At 35.7% G+C, this 22124-nt stretch overlaps 1 protein-coding gene across 7 annotated transcripts in view; it reads right to left on the reverse strand.

Moving 5' to 3' along the window:
• Nucleotides 1–1317: 1317 nt before the first annotated feature.
• The window catches only part of Ald1 (fructose-bisphosphate aldolase), a 162553-nt gene continuing 141746 nt past the window's right edge, over nucleotides 1318–22124 (reverse strand). For 5 of the 7 annotated variants that reach the window (XM_073078145.1, XM_073078143.1, XM_073078146.1 and 2 more), the window contains exons 4-9: nucleotides 21561–21735; nucleotides 20209–20412; nucleotides 19249–19364; nucleotides 17582–17681; nucleotides 16825–17024; nucleotides 10450–11416 (exon numbers count right to left, since the gene is read on the reverse strand). In XM_073078145.1, coding sequence (XP_072934246.1) covers nucleotides 11321–11416; nucleotides 16825–17024; nucleotides 17582–17681; nucleotides 19249–19364; nucleotides 20209–20412; nucleotides 21561–21735 — 891 coding nt within the window. In that variant the 3' untranslated portion in view covers nucleotides 10450–11320. Of the gene's footprint in view, nucleotides 1414–10449; nucleotides 11417–14881; nucleotides 15148–16824; nucleotides 17025–17581; nucleotides 17682–19248; nucleotides 19365–20208; nucleotides 20413–21560; nucleotides 21736–22124 lie in introns of those variants that run through there. The other 2 variants (XM_073078142.1, XM_073078141.1) reach the window with 2 other exon arrangements.

A 22124-nucleotide genomic window follows, 5' to 3' on the forward strand; every position in this document is an offset into this window, starting at 1 on the left:
ATCTTTTTGGAGCTCTATCTCTTGAACTTTTTTACAGTGTTAACAGTACGCATCTCACAGTGTTTGAGTTGATCTCGCACTTTGCCAATTTGTAGAGTTCCGCTGTCTCATAGCCCGGGTCAGTTATGGATTATGTCAATCAAATCCAGCAATAACGCTGCTTGATTGATAAAAATCGTGCAATCCTATTTATTGCACGATTTTCATTTGTTTCAATCGATTTAACACACATCCATAGCTTACATTTCACTTACATTTCCAAGGAAAAAATACCCTTAGGGGAGGCACTACAGGTCGATCGGATCACCTTTAAAATGTTAGCGTAGTGATTTTTGTACTTATGTAGTCTGTAATAGTTTGTTATTGTTATAAAGCTCAGTGGGGCTCATTCAAATTGAGCCCGGGGCAGTTTTGTCTAGTAACTAGGTATATTGACGGATTTGGTGATTTACGCCGCTCTAGACCATTTACACATTTTTAGAAAGTAATTACAATTTCATATAATGTTTTTTATGAAAATTAAATAAATAGTAAATAAATACTTAGTACCTATGTATTTGTTAAAAGTTTTTCTTTATCAATTACCTATCTACCCGCTGATTTTTATTTCATGGAAACCAAATATTATATTTATATTTTTGCCTGTGTCTGTAAAAGGTGTAAACCGGTGACTTTCAGGGTAATATAGAAGATTGATTCTGACTACCGGATAATCGATACCCAATCAGACAATCCATGAGCGTTGAGAAAAACGTTATTTGTGTCTTATGCACGTGTGGCGGTTTTTACACGCGCGATAGGCAACGTCCGCTCGCATATTATTTCTCAAAATCGACGGACAGTTGCAATCGACGGTCGTCCGCGACGGGTCTTACAACGTCTGAAAGGTGGTAGAACCCTTTGTGGTTCGACTCCGGCGGCACCACCGCCACACCTATTACTGCTTAATAACATCAGTGTTAAGCGCTGCTGTGTTCCGTTTTGAAGGGTGTGGTAAGGGTTTTCTTAGGCATTCCAGCTTAGTCCTCAGGGGTAGCAGCGCATCTGTGGCCGACCTCAGGTAGGTATATCTAATCCTATCTGGGGTTGATTACAGATGTCCATAGGCGGCAGTAGCCACTTACCATCAGGTGGACTGCATGCTCGTCTGCTACTCCTATATTATAAAAAAAAAGTCTGCCGCGGTCTCCCGCCCCGTGCACACGCGCCCTTATAGTGAATTAAACAGTAGGCACTTTTTACAATAATTTAATAACTTGTTTACCTTTCTAGTTTCATGTCTAGTACCTAATCTATAAGGTTAATAAAACAACAGTATAATGTCGAGTATATATTGCCAATAAACATCACAAAAACGAGTAACTTACATACAAAACTTTGTTTAAATCCCTTATTTACCTTCACGAGATTAACCTGTAAAAAGAAAACACAGTTATATTTCTATAAAAAATCAAATCACGACTAAGGTGGCACCACCGTCACATAAAACTATATTGAAGGTGGTTGAACCCTTTGTGGTTCGACTCCGGCGGCACAACCGCCACTATTCCTCCTCATAACAGAAGTGTTAAGCGCTGCTGTATTCTGGTTTGAAGGGTGTGAAAAGGGAGATATAATTTTCCGAGGCGTTCCAGCTTAGTCCTCAGGAGAAGCGGCGCATCTGTAGCCGACTTCTGGTGGCAATATCTAATCTTTTCTGGGGTTGATTACAGATGTCCATGGGCGGCAGTAGCCACTTACTATCAGGTGGATTGCATGCTCGTCTGCTACTCCTATATTATAAAAATGATAGAGTAAGATACATGAAAAAGAGATGTAAACAGTTTTTTTTAAACGCTTTCTACACTCACAGCCCCACACTAGGATTCCCTGTATCGTGGGTACTATGGACACACACAGAGACAAATACACAAACACCCAGACCCAGAAACAGAAATCTAAATTCATCATTTAGAAATCTGTCTGGCCGGGGATCGAACCCGGGAACCTCTGCGCGTCAGACCGGCATGGTGACCGCTCCACCACGCGGGTCGTCTAGTTTTCGCCGGTATCGTCAATCGTGAGGCTATAAAGACAGCTTTTAATTAAAACTTTCGGTCTAGGTAAAAGCTTTGGGGGACAGAAAAAATAAACAATTTATTTGGCAATCTACCTCGGTTACGTTTATTATATTTTTGAAACTGATTTTGGTCTGGAAGACTAGATTTGATTTGAAATCAAGATTGACTACTTTATGATAAAATAAATTTGTGAGAACAGCAGGTATAATTTCTACAATAATTTCTAGTTAATTCAAGATAATTTGAGCATGAGGCGACCATCATGTACACGTCAGCATTTTTTTACAATAAATTACACTACTTGCACTTACCTAATATCTAATATTCGTAATTACATTATTTTTTTGTTGAGAATGTTTATTTTGTGACAAACAATTTTTGAAAGACTTGATAGAAAAATTCGTTCCTTTTATTGAGAAACTAATTAGTGACCTCCATTCCCTATTCCCCAGGGTCCCCAGACCCGCAAATCTGTCCCGTAGGTCCGACCCTATATACTTGTTACTATATTCTTAATACATTACAATACAATACAATACAATACAATACAAAAATGCTTTATTGTACACCAACTAATACATGAAAAATATACATAAACATAATGAAAAGTAGGTACAACATCCGGTCTTTTCACTTAAAAGCGATCTCTTCCAGACAACCATAGAGTTGTTGAAAGAAATAATACAGATGCAAGAAATACAAGTTAATCTTATAAAAATCTTTAATAGTCGCTTTCGTAGCAAAAAAACCTCATAAAAAGAGTAAAGTTGATCAACCCTTATACGAGGGTAAGTTTGAAACTAATAGGCTCATTTACATTCCGGGAATATCCGGGATGCGCTTAACCGGTCGATGGACCCACAGTTCACTAATTGGTTAAATTAGGGTGAAACTGTTTTCGCCCCTAGCGCGTTTATAAAATAAACCTAGATTTATTACTTATGCTAAACTAATATTATAAATGCGAAAGTAAGTTTAGTTTGTTCTTTCGTTCGTTTGTTCTTTGGCATGTTTTGTGTTGAAGGTGGTAGAACCCTGGTTTGAAGGGTGTGGTAAGGGAGACAGACTTTTCCGAGGCGTTCCAGCTTAGTCCTCAGGGGTAGCGGCGCATCTGTGGCCGACCTCAGGTAGGAATATCTAATCCTCTCTGGGGTTGATTACAGATGTCCATGGGCGGCAGTAGCCACTTACCATCAGGTGGACTGCATGCTCGTCTGCTGCTCTTATATTATAAAACAAACATTTAAAAAAAAAATGTTTGCTACAGTTCAACTACATAACCGATTATCATACATTTTTGTACACATGTAATCAGAGGTATAGAGCCCTCCCCTACCCCCATCCACTTTCTATCCTGAAAAAAGTACCGTTCCCGAGAGATGGATAAAAATCTCTGACTTTTATTACATAGGATTAGCGTAGTTGTATATAAATAAATTTACTATGCATGATTAGTACCTTACCGTACCTTAGTTTGGTCAGATAAAGTTTAATATAAAAATGTTTAGTTTCTGATTACCTACTTATACTCGTAGTTATTGCCATCCACGTACACTTGAAAAATTGGAGGAAAAGCAATTTATTATAAAAAAAAAATTATGAGTACGCTTTTGAAAAGTATTTTTTATCAAATAGGTACCTACACTCCCGTCATTTACGCATTAACAGTTGTAGAGATAGAAAATAAATAAAAAAATTAAAAAAAGAAAATAAATAAATGAGCAACAATTTTAGAACTTTGTATGACACGACGCCATAAAGAAAAACAGTTTCCAATCATTATTTTCATTCATTCAAAATTGTTGGCACTCAAAGACTAATATTAAGTTGTAGGTAGGTATATAATACATGACTGTCTGTGTCCAAAAAGAATGAATGGCGTATTCTCTTAATCGTATGTATGTAGGGTACCCATTTATTGGACACTTCAACCTGGACCCTAAGATGTTGAACCCATGTTAGGGAAACGGGGGCGCGATCCAAAAACATTCCGTTGAACCCGAAAGGTCGTGCTCAGCTTGTGTTTTATCACCTTTTATTTGTACAGTGTTGCCCAAACTTTAAGTAGTTATATGGCAATAATAATAAATTAGATAAAGCGATTGATAGTGAATAGTGCCTGAATTCTGAACTTTTAACTGTATTTCAATAAGAGTATTTTTCGATCTTATAATAGGTATTTTTTCAAAGTTACGCTTTTGTAATGTAAGATTTTTTTTCTATGTACGAATGGGTAATGTTTAAAGCAAACACTACGAAGCTGCTCCAATACTGATTGATGGATAAAAGTAGATGATGATAAAAAAGTACCTACATAAAAAGATGGTATTACAGATCTGATACATATGGCGTAAGCCTTTGGCCGCTCTGAAGTAGCTACTTCTAACTAATAAAAATATTTTTTTTGTTAAATCAGATTTTTTAGATTTCAGTTTGAGAACCACTGATATTTAACAAGGGTTTATCTTCATAGGAGCGAAACAGAATTGGGTTTTTGCTTTGACATTTAATGGACGGGATGATCCTATGTGACATGAAATGGAAAAATATTTCAGATACTAATAAAATTTGGAAATATGAAACGTTTAGGTATATTATACCTAACTAGCTGACATATCAATAAAAAATGTTAAAGGTGAACAACCCTTATCCCTTAGGGGTATGAGAAATAGATAGTAGCCGATTCTCAGACCTACTGAATATGCATATAAAATTTGGCGAAAATCGGTAAAGCCGTTTCGGAGGAGTATGGTAACTAACATTGTGACACGAGAATTTTATATATAAGACTAGGTATATTGTAGTTATATAGAGTAAATTGTTATTTTTATATACGATGCTTAAATTTGGGCGAATATTGATTATAGTAATTTATTTTATAATGAACGACGCGCGGTACCCTAATTTTAACATGTAAAGAGACGGGATATTTCATGACCTTATTTTTTGTGCGGAACCTTTATCCTTTTCCTAAACTAACCGCCAGTGAAAGTCCCGTCAAAATCGAACAAACAGACAGACAGATAATAATTATGTCTGCCACGACACGTCTCTGACGCGCTCTATGTCTGTAGATATAAATGAACCTGTAGGGGTCATTTATATTATTATCTTATTTATGGATTACACTTAATCAGATCAAGGATGAAGGTGGTAGAACCCTTTGTGGTTCGACTCCGGCGGCACCACCGCCACACCTATTTCTACCTAATAACAGCAGTGTTAGGCGCTGCTGTGTTCCGTTTTGAAGGGTGTGGTAAGGGAGACAGACTTTTCCGAGGCGTTCCAGCTTAGTCCTCAGGGGTAGCGGCGCATCTGTGGTCGACTTCAGGCAGGAATATCTAATCCTATCTGGGGTTGATTACAGATGTCCATGGGCGGCAGTAGCCACTTACCATCAGGTGGACTGTATGCTCGTCTGCTACTCCTATATTATAAAAAAAATATCAGGTGTTGAAAATAATAAAAGAAATAACCTTTTAGGGTCAAAGTTTTCCAAATACCAATTTGCCGATATCAAAACTAAACTTGTAACACTCATCACTTGTAAGGGCGTCGGGACCGACATGAAAATAGTCTATTTCTTTTTACGACACAATAAACCCTCTGTCTTATGCTTATCGACTAATGAAACGGCATGTTAGAATATAAAATGCTAGTATCTACGTACTTACAATGTCCAGTCAGCTTCATTAGTGGATGAGCAGATCAAAATTACAAAAATACCTATATGCCCCACCCACCCAGCACCCAAAAAAAAAGCACCCAACAAAGCTATTTTCAAAAAACTTGTCCGAGAGCATCTGAGCACCTCATCTGACAAATAAAGCTTCTCTTTTTCTCTCTTATCACTTATATGTATATTTATTTATTATATTTAAAACATATTTATGTATGTATGTATAAAATATGTATATTATTTATTTATCCTTAATGTATTATATTTAACACCTGCCGCAAATTCTCTCCAATCACCAAGGGTTGACTGGTAGAGAATGTCATTAGGCATTAAGTCTGCTCTGTTGTAATTTAACTTTATGTTACTTTTACAATAAATATATAAATAAATTAATAAAAAAAATGCCAGAACGTTCATAAGTAGCTTAACACTTTTTTTATTTGTGAGAGGGAAACCTTCAAAAGGTGGCTCCTAACAGCATTGTTAGGAGCAAAGATGGCATAGGTTCAGAAATGTTAAATAAGTGTTACATGTTATTTTTATAGAAGTAGCAAAGGAGCATGCAGTCTACTTGATGATAAGTGGCTAGTGCCACCCATAGACAGCTTTAATCAACCCCAGGTAAAATAAGCATCCTACCTGAGGTCCACCACAGAAGCTTACTCTTCAGGAGTAGCAACTCTTGAAAAGTAAGTTGGAAAGCCTCTCATAGACATATCTGGCCTACCACATCCTTCAAACCGGAACACAGCAGCGTTTACACTGCTATTATGAGCCAGATGACATGAAACGTATACAAACTCCGCATAAAGACGGAAATTCCAGTACAGGTCAATGATTCTAGAAAACTCATAACATTTTGCTCTCAACAATATTCTCGGAAGATCTCTTGTGTCATATATTCTTATTGTAAGGAAACAGCATTGTTAAACACTGCTGTGTTCTGGATTGAAGGGTGTGGTATGGGAGATATACTTTTCCGAGCGTTCCAGCTCCTCAGGGGTAGCGGCGCATCTGTGGCCGACCTCGGGTAGGAATATCCTGTCTGTGGTTGATTCCAGGTGTACATGGGCGGCAATAGCGGTGGTTGAACTTACCATCAAGTGGACTGTATGCTCGCCTGCTACTCCTATATTATAAAAAAGTAGGTATACGCTTTGCACAAAAACAAAAGTTCATTTACTCTTAATCTATGTGTTCCTACCAGACTGGGAAATGGCGTTAATTACTGCTATTAATTACCATTTAACGGAGGTAATTCCGGCATTTAATCATAGTTTTAGTTGCTAAAACAGAGACTAATTTGAAAGATTTTAGGGGTTGTTTAACCCTGAGACTGTAAGCAAGATTGTTTATTCGCTATTCGCTTCATTTTATTTATCTAAGGATTGCTTGTTCATTTGGTGTTTAATTGGCTATTTGGAGGTGTTGAAGTTATTTAAGACGGGAAAATCGTTAAAAATACTGTTTTCTATACAAATAAATAATGTTTAAGTGTTTGTAAATTCGAAATAAAAGTTATTTGTTATGTTATGTTAATATACATCTAAACGGCAGGTACTTGTAAAAATATCTGTGCGTCTGTCTGTCTGTTTGTTTTGGCTAATCTCCGAAACTATTTCGACGGGACCTTTATTGGCAGTTAGCTGATGTAGTAGTAACATTAGGAGTAACTTAGGCTTTTATTTTAGAAAAATAATTAGGGTTCCGTACAAAAAATTATAAGTTCAGGGTATTTATACTTTCAACGCTGGCGGAAACGCGGGTCACAGATAGTTAAAAATATTTTTGGTAAAGTTAAATAATAAATTTGCCTATGTCACTTGTAGCGAGCAGCTTTGTTTACAGAAGGACCTAAAATGATCTGAAATTTATATTCCTATACCAAGTCGGAGTAGAAGTCGAATAAATTTGATCCCCAAAAACAGAGAGTCAAGCAGGCAAGATTGTAAAACACAAATCACGAGATATTCCGACTGAGACTTTCGGGTTATCAATCTAAGTTCAATCTGATCACCATCACCATACCGTCTGACGCGCAAAGAATTCGATCCCATAAATGATAAATTTAGATATCTGAGCCGGGTCTGGGTTGTGTATTCGTCTTTGTGTGTGTTCATGACATCCACGACACGGGCAATCCTAGTGTGAGGCTGTCGGTATAGAAAGCGTCTTTTTAACCTTAGAAAAAATGCAAATCATATTTAGGGTTGAATAAAAATTACCAGGTACCTACAAGTTACAATTAGGTATATCTCTTGCACATTTACTTGTAAATAAAAAAACATGTTTGAGTCAATTTCGTTCTTATGAAAAAACTACGTACCGTGAATGCACCCCATTCCAAGTTAAAATACTTTTAAAACGACTATATTACACTTTAGAGCTCATAAGTCTAGAGATCCAGGACTTCCTAAGCCAGGCTTACACCTCATCATGTTTTATCATTCATGGACATAAAAACTTCATCTCCTGTCGCGTGCAACACATAAAATATCCAATTTCGCACACAATCCGACGGGGCAAGCGTTCAGTGCCTTTGTTTTGTAGAGCCATCACGGAAAAGAACTTAGATGAGTGGTGTTTAGATTACACGACGCGGGTACGACACGATTTATTTAGGGAATTGAGATACTTCGCTATTAAAATGCATGACCAATGTGGGCATTGTGAGTTCTTCAAGGGAAACAGTATTATAATTTCTGTTTTTATTTTATGTAATTGTAGTAGAACAACTACCAAGCAATCAACATGCATGCTAAGTGCCCATTATCATAATGACTAGAGATCATGCTGAGGTTGATAACAGACGCATTGTTCTATCTGTTTATGACAAATTTGAAACACCTCTAATTTTTTTACTTGAACATTTAACTGTTTTCCAGATTGAAAATATGAGACGCTGTATTGTTAAGACAAATTTTAAATCGAATATAGCTGTAGCGGTGACGATTAGTAGACGAAAGTTCTTTCAATTAAATTACAATTTAAATATATTGATACGATCATCTAAATATTGCTTTAAGCTATGAAATTTTCGCGTCGTAGTCGTGTCGTCCCCGTCGTCGCGTCTAAACGTCACTAGCGCAGTTCAATTACATCGGTTCATCGGGCACAATGTTGACACGACACATTGGAATATCCCCGTCGGCCGCAAATGACAGCTTCGTTTGGAAAATTGACCCTTTTTTGGGGCACAGCAACCTTTTTGTCCTACAAACTACAACGCACTCGTCCATGATACCCAATCGTATTTTTTTAATTCATTTTGTTGACGAACCCTTGTTTAAATTTTGTTTTATAAGTAGTAACCGATCAGTCCATTTAATTTAGTAAATATTCGTTGTTGCTCATGGATATCTGTAATTAGCCTCACAGGATTGAAGTTCTGAGGTCGGCAGTAAATTAGATACTATACTTTTTTTTTCGTTTCGAGGGGGAAACCTTCAAAAGGTACTCGGTGTCGTGGGAGCGACACGGGGTTATGTGGCATTTTTGGGGTCGGTAGCCAGGCGGTTCGAGTTCCCACTCTTGCCGCCTGTAACCCCGAAAGCCAGACAGGCAGGAGATATCGTAACCTTATTCTGGTAGACACTACTCCTCAAGACTACACAAGAATCCATTGTTTAAGTTTCTTCTTAATCAAATGATTGAAACCAAAAACCAGCATTAGTTAACACTGCTGTTATAACGCAGAATAGGTGTGGCGGTAGTGGCTCCAAAATCAAACTACATTACTATTAAAAATCAAAATACAAATTTCACTTTCCCCATTCCTTGTCCCAAATTAGGAAGTATGTACCTACTGACGTAGGTAAGCTCACCCGCATCCACACCCAGAATAAAAGTGTCTGCCTGGCCGGTAATCAAACCGGAAACCTTCTGCGTATCAGATCTATACTTATACCATTCGTCAATCTGTCCTTATAAACATCAGTTAAAATTATTATTGAGTGTTATTCACTTCTTTTTCAATCTTTCAAATAGTCGCATTTTCAAAAAGGAAGAATCAATTCCATTTTTATTGTAATTACTGTCAACACTACTTTGTATTAGGTATATAACTTAATACCTAAACCAATTACGATGTTATGCAGTTAACATCACGCAATAACCAATTAATCTTCATGAATTGGTAATAACAATTAATTGAATCTATCTCTCGATGCGTTTATAGTGTGATTAAGTGTCATGTTGAGAGCCCTTTCATTCCACATCCTTTCTTCATGTGGATTTTGCATTTTTTCAACAGTTTTTTATTGCATTTGCTTCTTTAGGTCGTATGTATTATGTGAGGGTTTCTATCTTGCAACTAAATTTTAAAACTGTTAACCCCCAGCAGATTGAAATAAAATTTTGTACACATATTTGGCATGAAAATGTATAATTAGCTTGATGACGCCATTTTAAGTTCAAAATGGCGGACGCCCCAAGACGGCGGTACATTTATTTTATGTGCATCGGTATTAAAAGAAAAAGTTTTCTAAACAGAATACTAAAAACAAAATGACGATAGATTAACATTACAGCGGTGATGCGTTTAATTATTTGTTTTATATTATTTAAAATACTTATATTACTTTATGACTTATGACTGAATATAGTCATATTTATTACTATAATACGAACTAATTAACTAACTATTGATGTAACTATAACTAAAATAAAACAACATTGTAATAAGGTTACAGGTGAATGAAACAAACTATATCATTACTGATATTATCATAATTTATTCTTAAAATATCAAAATACAATTAAAATCCTAAAAGTATTATGTAAAAATCATTACCTATCAAGTATTATATAAAATATCCGTGTAAATATCTGTATATTTCGTGATTCGATGCAAAATAAATATTTTATGGGAATAATTTGGTTACAAAAAGGATAGTTATGTATTTCTTACATATATAATTATATAACGGTTACTTATAACACTGCCAGTACATAATTATAAGCTACTAGGAAATATATTCTACAATCTCAATACATAGAATGCCTACATCTACATCTAGATGACATAGACCAACAATGCGTAATAAATATGTTAGATTTCCCTACATTTCGTAGATAATCTTTTAAACACACGACAAATAACTTTATATCATTATATTTTCTTTATAAATTTCGATAAAACTTGTTTCATTTATGTTTTCAAGCAAATTTGTCTACAAAGTCTAATCTCGCGTGTTTTTGCGTAAAAATAAACCGAGTCACAGATAACATAATAATATGTTATCTAGGTTCAACGTCCACAGATTAAAAAGCATCCTACGAATTCTAAACCAACTGTCACAATCGAACCACTAGTGTCGAAAATTCGCGCCTTTTTGTATATCGCGCCTACATCATTTCAATAGCTCTGTTAATCTGTGGCAATTAATTTGCACAGATAATACAGGCTCTACGATTAAAATCCAACTGGCACTTTCACTAACATCGAATATTGGCGCCAATTCACAATGGCGGCCATTTTGAAGCGGATAATTTAGCAATTTTAACGTGTATTTTTTTTTGTTTTTCACCAATTTTGCGCTAAAAGCGTGTAAGCTTTTTAGCGTTGTGACATTTCCTTTATTTAATAAGCATGGTTAGCAACGAAAAGACCGGCCTCAGCGCCCACACCTGTAACAGATCCGGCGACGTATTTGCCTTGCGAAGCCTGGCCGTTAGCCTGGAAAGAGAAAAGGAATAACAATGTAAATTTTTAAATCCATTTACGTAGGTATGATAAGTACTTAATATACTACACTAAAATAAAAAAATGATAGGTGGTGGAATGTTTACTACTTATTTCTTGCAGTTGCAAGGGTGCAAATGTGAGGCGACCATCTTAGTCTTCAGGAGTGGCAATCAGGGCCGGACTTAAGGGAGAGCAACCGGGGCGGCCGCCCCGGGGCCTCCACAAAAGAGGGGCCCCCACAATAGAGACGTCCGATTTTTTTCTTAATTCCGACTAGTAAACACTAGTAAATAAAAAAAAAAATCTTTTCCCTTGATATTTTTTTCGCTGTTTTACCTTTATCTACAGTACTTTGTACAAACATGAATACTAGAAGAATCTACCTGCGTTTCACAATAAAATATTTATCGAAAAACTCAACTGAAAAAATTGTTCATTTTATTCGGAAAATAATTTGGGGCCAGGGGGCCTCTACACCTTTGTTGCCCCAAGGCCTCTAGATCTCTAAATCCGGCCCTGGTGGCAATGAATCTGCGATCAGCACCAGGTAGGAGCCCCGTTTTATATGAACTGGCTACAGATGTCTGTGGACGGTAGTGATCACTTACCAATAAATTGACTCCAAATAAAAATATTATTTTGACAAATATTTATATATTTCCAAGAGTGCTAAATATTGCCATATCGCTGCTTTGCAAGAATAACAGCACAACCTAAAATTATTTTTTTTGTTAAAGGTACAATTTAATCCTAAAATATTTCCCATTTTAAGGTCTACCTGTACTTTGGTGGCATGCCTATAGCTATTCATACCTGTATTTTCCCTTATTAACTTCATTTATTAAAAAGATCTCGAAACAAGACATTGTTTAATTTTAAACTGGCTCTTCTGGAAAATTACCTTTTTTGGGTTGTGCCAATATTCTTGCAAAGCAGCGATATATTAACATATTGTTACATCATTAATTTAGATACACATTGTAAACCAGCATTTTTGATTGACACTGTATTAGTACTGCACTTTTATTGCCAATGCCTAATAGAATGATACCGGCAATTAAAATCCCATGTGCATGATAACTGATAACATAATAGACAAACATTTTTTATCAAAATATTAAACGATATTCCAGTGTCATAACTCATAAATATTAAGGAACTATTTTAAATAAACCTCTTTATAAAAGACTGGTAAATTTTGCAAAGGAAAAGTTTTTAATCAATGAATTATATCAGTTGTTTTTTGTCAACTAACGCCATCTTATAGAATATTAAGGTACTATTTCGGTTGTCAAATATATCCCAACATTCGATTTATTATTGTTACGACAGATGGCACTGTTAACATTATCCTACACCAAAATATCCTAATAATCTAAAAACTATCTACATAGTACTAATAGTAAAAATAGAATAATGGAATATTTCTAGTACGTAGAAAGTTGTAGGTAAAACATGAAATAAATTTATTTTAAAAATAGCGGATGTTTAGTTGTTCAGTTCTTGTTGTTGAGTTTAGTTATTTCTGCAGTGACCACTATACCTGCGTTCCATAATGTATTTTAATAATACGATTTTTATCAATTAAAGTATACTATTAAAAGTATATTTTTCATATTTTTATAATAAAATGAAGTTCACGGGAATACTTTAAAAACAATATGGATTTTAGGAATGATCGTATCTATAATTATTTTTCATTAATGTTACCCGATTATTTTTTAAGTTTAATGTTATACAAAACTTGAATTAATTAAGTCATGAAGCTTTGATAGATTCATTGATAATTGCAGGAAAATGATTAATCGATTAGTAGTTTTCATTTAATTTTCAGTGGGTTGTTATAAACAACTTGTTATATTTTAGTACCTACAACTAAATGAGGGTGCTACACTACAAACTAAATTACTCACTAAATGGCAAACACAAAATAATAAACACAAAAAAATATATTTTTTATTAAAATACAGATAAAAATGTTAGCACAATTGATTAAATGGCAATGCATATTAGTTACACACACATAAATTATCATGCAAATCTAATTTGTGATATTTTAGAATACTTAAATCATTTCCAATACTTGAAGCATTAAAAAATACTCGCAAAAAGCTTAGATTTAAGTATCCATTTTATACTCTGTGCGCCAAATAGACATAACAACAATAAAAATTACAAATTTCCAAATTCATTATTTTCAAAAATTAAAAATAAACAACAAAATGTAAAGTTTGATTCACAGAGCAAAGACGACACAACTACACAAGGATTACTTATGCAAAACAATTACACCCGTTATTCATATTCAATCTGTCCAGTGTTGACTGTCAAAGATTGACTTTCACATTTTGTCTACTAGAAATTGTCAAATATAAATCTTCGGTAGGGAGAATGGATAGATTGCATATTAATAACGGATGTTATTCTACAGGAATGACATGACCATGCAAAGGCTACAAATTCAAAAGATTTTCTTAAAGTCATACGCCATAGTATGTAGTATGTATTTTTATGTATTTTATGTATGTCATACTCAATTAACAACTGTAAAATAGATGTAAACTTAATAAAAATGTAAATTTCAAAATCAGAAACAAAAGTCCCCGTACCGGAGATATGACTTTAAAAATTTATAATTTCGAATTAATAATTTCAACAAGACTTTTCTAAATCTACACAAATAATCATGCATGAAAAAACAAAATTACATAATCGAACAAAAGACATTAACATGTTAAATGTATTTACAGACAATTATATATTTTACAAATAAAATGTAACAAAAAAGTATCAAAAAAGATTAATTCTCATTTCATATTTTTATATAATTGCTTGTAAATACATTTGAAGTCATTATTACAGTGTCTTAATTCCATATTAGAATAGACAATAGTTATTTTATTGTGACGTAAGCATTTCGAGTTTTCAAAGATGTTGTATGCTTTTTATTAAAATGTATATTGTATGAACTTTCAGTCTGAACTTTGTTCGCTTAACATACCCCTCAGCGTAAAGATAACATTGAGTTTGTGCTAGAGTTTAAGATCATGCGAGGCTGGGAAAAGGTTTTCTTTTTACCATTTGACAACCAATTAATGGAAGTCGGATTAGCGCTATAATAAGTGCAAATTAAAAGTACTATATTGTAAAAAAAATGTAAGAACGCGCCTTTTCAGTTGTAATTCTGAGCTTAAGAGAATAGATCCACCTTTAAATTGGTTTCTACATTTAAAATATGGAAAAATAAAAATAGTTATCATTTTTAAAACAATTTGAGAATGCTATGTATCATTATTTTTATATTATATTCAAAATTGCGTTTATAATGCATTTATTGAAATATAGTTAAGAATATATGACATATACCGTGAAAAAGCAAACCTGACAATTGCCATTGCCTTTGGTAGTATTGCCAAGCAATATTATGCAGTCTAACATGTATAATAAATAATTTGCCGTCGACCAATACGTTCTTCTGACATTTTTTGCTACTTTAGTAGTCGATCCGACTCATTCGTTACAAGCTCCTTTATCAATTTCAACTTTAACATTTCCCATTATCTCAGAATGATCATAAACTCAAGTACTCATATTTCAGAAACGGTGCATAATATTATATATTAGATTTAGTAGGCATGCGATTTAACGAAGTTGGATTTAGATGCAGCGAGCGATGGAATCGATCCGGCGACATATTGTCCTCTGACAGCGAGACCGTTGGCCTGGTTTTGGAAAAATAGATTTAGAAATTTTGAAAAAAATATACATGACGGTAGATTGAAAAAATATTTTATAATGAAGATTCAAAAAACCTGTTTTAAAATATTTTGTACTTTAATCTTCAGTGCAGACAATTCATTGTTTTCTTTCAACAAATGTGAATTAAAAATGTTAAAATGACGGTAGATAGAACAAAATTTATGTTAATATTTTTTCATTAGCTAAGCAAACTAGTTGTGCTAAGTGCAAACTAAATTTTTGTTACAAAATTAATAAAAGGGTGCAATAAAGGTGACTAGCGTAGAAAAGAGAGAGTCTGCTTAGCACCTACCGGCAAAAATGTGAAGCAATACTCCCAAATTCTACATCATAGTTACCATATGTTATGTATGAAATTCTAATCAATTACTACTAATACAAATTTAACATACAACACATACACAAAACATAGCATCTACGTGCATATTACAACTACAGACAACACAATAAGCACACATAATTCAATTAATATATGTTAACATGCGGGCATATAATTGTTAGACATACTGTACTTTTCATAATGGAAATGGTCATGAAAGTACGCCACTAAGGATTATCCATTTAACAGCTGACCGCGCTAGTAAATGGAATACATTTGTAAATAAATCTGGAATTTTATAGATATTTGAAATTTCGAGTAAGGGTGGATAGTTCTGTTATTTAGAAGATTATAATTATTATAGAAGTCTCCAACGCACAACCATATAAGCATATTCTAAAACATTCAAATCCTCTCTATTTTTGTTCTTGACTACATTTCTATTACTCATTCAAGTATCACCTAGATTATTCTAGAACTTCTGTCTCCAGCCAATTCTTTATTGTTATTACCTGATGCACTTTAAGAACTCCTGCTAGTCAAACTAATATTCTTTTCCATCCAGAACGTTCTGTATTTTCAAGTTCTCACTCTTCCTCTTTCTTTTATTACCTTAGCATGCTTAAACAGCTCCTACCTTCAATCAATTCTCTATTCTTATAACTTAATACGTTTTTACTTCTGCTAGTCACACTCCTATTCTATCCCATCTAGAACATTCTAGACATTTGAATGTCTCTCACTCCTTCTTTTTCTATTATTACCTAAGCAAGCTCAAGTATCTCCTGCTCAAATTCCCATTGTTCCCCATCTAGAAAATTCTAGACTTTAAACCTCTTTCTCTTTCAACTCTTTTGAACTTTCAACCTCTCATTCTTCCTCTATCTCCTACCTTAGCACGCTTGAGCAGCTCCTGTTGTCCAGCCAGGACGTTCTCAGGCTTGCCAGCCCAGGCGCGGAGCACGGAGGCCTGGAGGGCACGCCCGTAGCTGAACGTGAGGGCCCACGGCCGCTTCAGGTCGACGGTGTTTGTTTAGCCAACTATTTTATGCCTTAACGACTCCTGCTAGTCAAACTCCTATTCTTTCCCATCCAGAACATTCTAGACATTCAACTTTTCAATCTTCCCCTTTCTCCAATTACCTTAGCATGCTTAAGCGACCCCTATCTCCAATCAATTATCTATTCTTATAACCTGATACACTTTAAGAACTCCTGCTCTAACTCCCATTTTCCCCATCTACAACATCTAAGACTTTTAACCTCTTTCTCTTTCGACTCTTTTAAACTGTCAACCTCTCATTCTTCCTCTATCTCCTACCTTAGCACGCTTGAGCAGCTCCTGTTGTCCGGCCAGCACGTTCTCTGGCTTGCCGGCCCAGGCGCGGAGCACGGAGGCCTGGAGGGCACGCCCGTAGCTGAACGTGAGGGCCCACGGCCTCTTCAGGTCGACGGTGTTGATCGCGTTCAGGTTCACCGAGGCCTCCTCCTCAGACTGGCCGCCGGAGAGGAATGTGATTCCTGGAAGCGTTAGGAATAACATTAAATTAAATGTTATATTATGTTACAGTGAATGAACGGTGAATGTTTTGCTATAAATTTACTCGTAATAATATTATGCAGTATTATACAGTATGGTGTGGTGGTTATATAAATAATATAAATTTTATATATGCATGTTTCACATAAAATAAGGATACATGCCAGTTATAAAATTAAAAATAACCCCCATTTACATTTTTACCCCATTTGGCTATATTTTTAAAAGATTTTTCTAAAATTCAACTTTGATTAATCCGTGGCTGGTTGCATGTCTATTTGGTTGCGGTTATAGAATTGGAAATGCCTTTGACTCCTACTTAAATGGGAATTTATAACAAACATAAGAATACTATATTGGCCAAAGAAATATTCTTCTTCTTAAAACCTTTAAAAGGTACCCGGTGCCGTGGAAGCGACACGGAGTTAGCCCTATTCTGGTCTCGGAACTACAGGAATAAACATCTACGATACTTACTCAATACTTAAAATCACCGGCAAAAAAGGTTTATAGATTATCAATAAATTAACATTCATACCAGGAACGGCGGCAGGCACAGTCCTGAGCAGAGCGGTGACGGTGGCGCGGCCGATGTCCATCGGCGTGTAGGTCTTCGTGCAGGACTGGCCGGCGGTCACCTGGTGGAAAAAAATCGTGATGTCTTAAAAATTTGAAGGTGGTAGAACCCTTTGTGGTTCGACTCCGGCAGCACCACCGCCAAACCTATTTCTGCCTAATAACAGTAGTGTTAGGCGCTGCTGTGTTCCGGTTTGTAGGGTGTGGTAAGGGAGACAGACTTTTTCGAGGCGTTCCAGCTTAGTCCTCAGGGGTAGCGGCGCATGTGTGGCCGACGTCAGGTAGGAATATCTAATCCTATCTGGGGTTGATTACAAATGTCCATGGGCGGCAGTGTAGCCACTTACCATCTGGTGGACTGCATGCTCGTCTGCTACTTCTATATTAAAAAAAAAAAGAGTTTAAAGGTCAGAAATAAACAAAAAAGCCACTCTATTATGTTTTTGTTTGACAGAGGAAGAGCGGAAAGAGTGGGAAAGAACATGGGGGATATTATTAAGTATGTATATAAGAAAATGTGTTATATATGTGTTGGGCATTTCGGCATTAGACCATACGTCGTGGGTCGAATGTGACACCTCGTTCACTATTCATTCCAATATTACTCTATGGTATATGAACATGTGAGGTATCAACATTGTTAATTTGTCAAGTATTCAGACTTAAGATAACAACCACAGTTTTTGACTTTACATTTATTCCGAATATAAGAAAATCTAAAATTTCATAAGTCAAATAAATTGAAAATATGTTTTGTTTAAAATTAATATTTGACTTTCATATAAACAACATAATTGTCAAAACAAAGAACATGGCTCTCATGTCTCATCAGACTTACTGCAAGAAGGACATTTTCCTTAATTTGTAAGCCTGATAAATAAATATTAGCTTCAAATTAATTTATACATAAAACTCGTACTTAAAACGCATAAATATCGCGTAAGGGAAAGCTAATTATACTAGGTATGTATTACGTCACACAGAACTCGTGATACTACGACAGTGTTATTGGTGACTTGCCAAATATCTAAATAGGTAACGTAAAAAGTGATAGATTCCTTGTACCATAATAAAAATAATTAAAAGTGAATGGGAGATACTTAGATTATAAACAATTGGAGGCGCTAATGGTGCGATTAAATATTTATTCTAAATTTAAACGGCAAAATACATAAACACACTGGCATAAAAAATTCACGAAAATATTATGACTATTGTAAACCAAGAATTGTCTATCTTATACCAAATGTGTTCAACACTTTTGGTTGAATTCAATTGAAAGATGCGGACGCATGTGATATAGTAGCTAACTTGAAATAATTATACTCTGAAAGTAAATCTTAAATCTACAAAGTTAAGTAATGACGGGCGCGGTTAAGTTTTGCAAGTTTTCACACTTCAAACGGCACGTAAAGCTATTGTTTCCAGTTGATATTACTGAATATCAATTTTTTAATATAGCCTGAAGCCTTATGGGCGTTTTAAAATCGACCAAAGCGCGTTGGTCAGGAACCCACGAGACTCCTACCAATCTGCAAAGCCTCTTTTTACGAGGACAGAAATATTTCCAGCAGTGGTACATAAAAAGAGTTGCAGCAATATTCCTGTAAAATATTAAGGAAATATTACCATGTTGGGCTTCAGAAGGGTGCCCTCCAAGAAGACGTGATGGTCACTCAACGCCTTGTAGACAGCGGCTAAGACAACCTCGGTGACCTTCTGGGCGCGGTCGAGGTCGTGCTCACCTGGAATAGATGATAAAGTATTAGGACATCATAATGCAAAGAGTATAACGTAAAAATTACTTTTGTTAGGGTATCATCATTGTGAAACGGTATTCAACGTTTTTTATGGGGCCCTAGTACAAAAATCTTGCTGCCCTGCATTGAAGATGTTTTCTTACGACCAACTCTGATTTTTCACACACCTCTTAGAATTACAGATTGATATTCTTACCATACATGTACATCATTGATTCTTTATGTGGTAACTCACGATCTGTAAGCGTGGAACTTTTTTACCTGATATTAAGTTTTGTTTGTCATGTTTGCCTTGTAAATACAGAACGTTTTGCAACATCATTTTACTAAGAATCTTTACTTTATTTCAAAACTCAACATATCCAATCTTCCAATTTATAACTGCCTGGTACTTCGTAACCGTTACATACGAATATTGTAAACTGTAAATCGTGTTTTTTTTTACCTGAACCTATTACTGTCTTATGGTCACCTGGTACTCGAGAACTACACTAGTACACTTAACATCATAATGAGTGGTAACTCACCATCAGGCAGCACCTCGGGCTCGACAATGGGCACGATGCGCTGGCTCTGGCAGATGGAAGCGTAGCGGGCGAGCACGGTGGCGTTCTCCTGGATCACCTGGTACGAGGGCGTTACAAACAACAACACAACACCATACTAGTGGTAACTCACCATCGGGCAGCACCTTGGGCTCGACAATGGGCACAATGCGCTAGTTCTGGCAGATGGTAGCGTAGCGGGCGAGCACGGTAGCGTTCTCCTGGATCGCCTGGTACGAGGGCGTGGCAAATAACTATGTAACACTATAGTAGTGGTAACTCACCATCAGGCAGCACCTCGGGCTCTACAATGGGCACGATGCGCTGGCTCTGGCAGATGGAAGCGTAGCGGGCGAGCACGGTAGCATTCTCCTGGATCGCCTGGTAGGAAGGAGTGTTGCGACCGATCTTGAGCACGCAACGCCACTTGGCGAAGTGGCAACCGTCCTTCTTGTACTGAGCGCAACGCTGCGCGAGGTCGTCGAGACCTAGAAAAAGGGATTAATAAATATCGACATAATTTGAAAGAATGGTTAATTAAGACTCAGTATGTGAGTGTATAAAAATGCATGGATAAATATTTCTTTAAAATTAACATTTTTTTTAGTTTGTCATTCATTATTATTTCCTAAAATTGAAACCTTTTAAGTGACACTATCCGATAGCGCAATTATCCTGTATAATGTGTGTTATTTTCACAATAAACATGTTTGTTAAGGAAATTAATTGTTTTTAAAATAATTGTAGTTTTAATAAAAATCGGTTTCTCGCTTTATAATACTTTCGGATTTGGCCTTTTTATGTCTACGATAACTTGACTTGATATGATTTGGATGACAACGAATATTTTTAAATATGTATTTTTAAGAGACTCATGCTCAATAAGTAAGAAAGTAGTCACTTGATAATAATTTCATCAAGCAAGTAATTATCTATACAAGATATTATATAATAAAAAAATAAGATCTACAAATAGATTTATAGATACCTATTCATATTTGTTATGTAAAACTTGGTGGCAAATGTCAATGTCAGATATAAAGGTCAGTGTATACTGTGTTACTTAATATTCACTATCGGTTTCGTTTGAATAAACACGTTCAATTTCCATACATATTAAAACGTCTCAAAGATATGAAAATAACAGAGTCGAAATGTAGAACTGCTTGAATAGAGCGAGAAGTGTGATTTAAAAAAAAACTATAGAGATGCTATAGCTGACTGATAGGTATCTTTTGTGTGATAGGGGCGTCTTAGTTTGCCTAGGTTATTAAAACTACCAACAAAGCGAAAAAAATAACGATCATTATTATTTTTATTTTATAGTACTTTTTATTCTCGCAATCCATTCAATGGTAAGCGGCAACGCATATTCCCTATCGCCTGCGGACATATGTAATTTACTTGGATAGAATTAGGGTGCTGCTTGGTGTCGCCCTAGACGCCCCCTACCTACCCCTGAGGTGTTAGAACACCCCTGATAAGTATGTTTTCCTTACAACACCCTTCAAATCAGAACACAACATCGCTTAACACTGCTATTAATAGGCAAAGATGTGGCCGTGATGCCTCCGGGTTCAACCACCGAGGTATCTAATAGTTCAACTATTCTACTAAAAGTTTCTCAATAACTCACCCTGAGTAGTGCACTCGTCCTCAGACCCGAAGAGGGGTACGACACCCTTGTCGACCTTGATGCCGGGGATGATGCCGCGCTTCTCCAGCAGGGAGACCAGGGGTGCGCCGTCATCGGTCTTCTGGTACAGGGTCTCGTGGAACAGGATCACGCCGGAGATGTTCTCACCGACCGCCTGGGTGGGAAGAAATTACATTATGATGTCATACGTCATTTAAAAAATAGATACTGCCTTCCCGTCCTCCCTAGAAAAAAGGTCTGTCGACCCATAAAAGTCCACTTGACCTATATTCAGGATCCTATACCTACAGTATGCATATCGATACCTTAATTCGCAAATCAGCCAACTCAACTTTTTGTCAAAATGTTTTTTTTTATTTATTTTCATTTCGTGGATAAAAAATGTAAGACTAAAATATTGGAACCGAATTTGAAATTAACTATTGCTAACCAATAGAGCTACAATTTTGCTTAAAGCCTTTAGTTTGAATGACAATGCAGAATAAGTTTAGTGACGCTAATACAAATCTAATATAGGGAAGGTCGACCAATTATATTTTATGC

Source organism: Epargyreus clarus, unplaced genomic scaffold (assembly GCF_041222505.1).
Source record: "Epargyreus clarus isolate Ecla_fem2 unplaced genomic scaffold, WU_Ecla_fem_2.2 ptg000012l, whole genome shotgun sequence".
Classification (NCBI taxonomy): domain Eukaryota; kingdom Metazoa; phylum Arthropoda; class Insecta; order Lepidoptera; family Hesperiidae; genus Epargyreus; species Epargyreus clarus.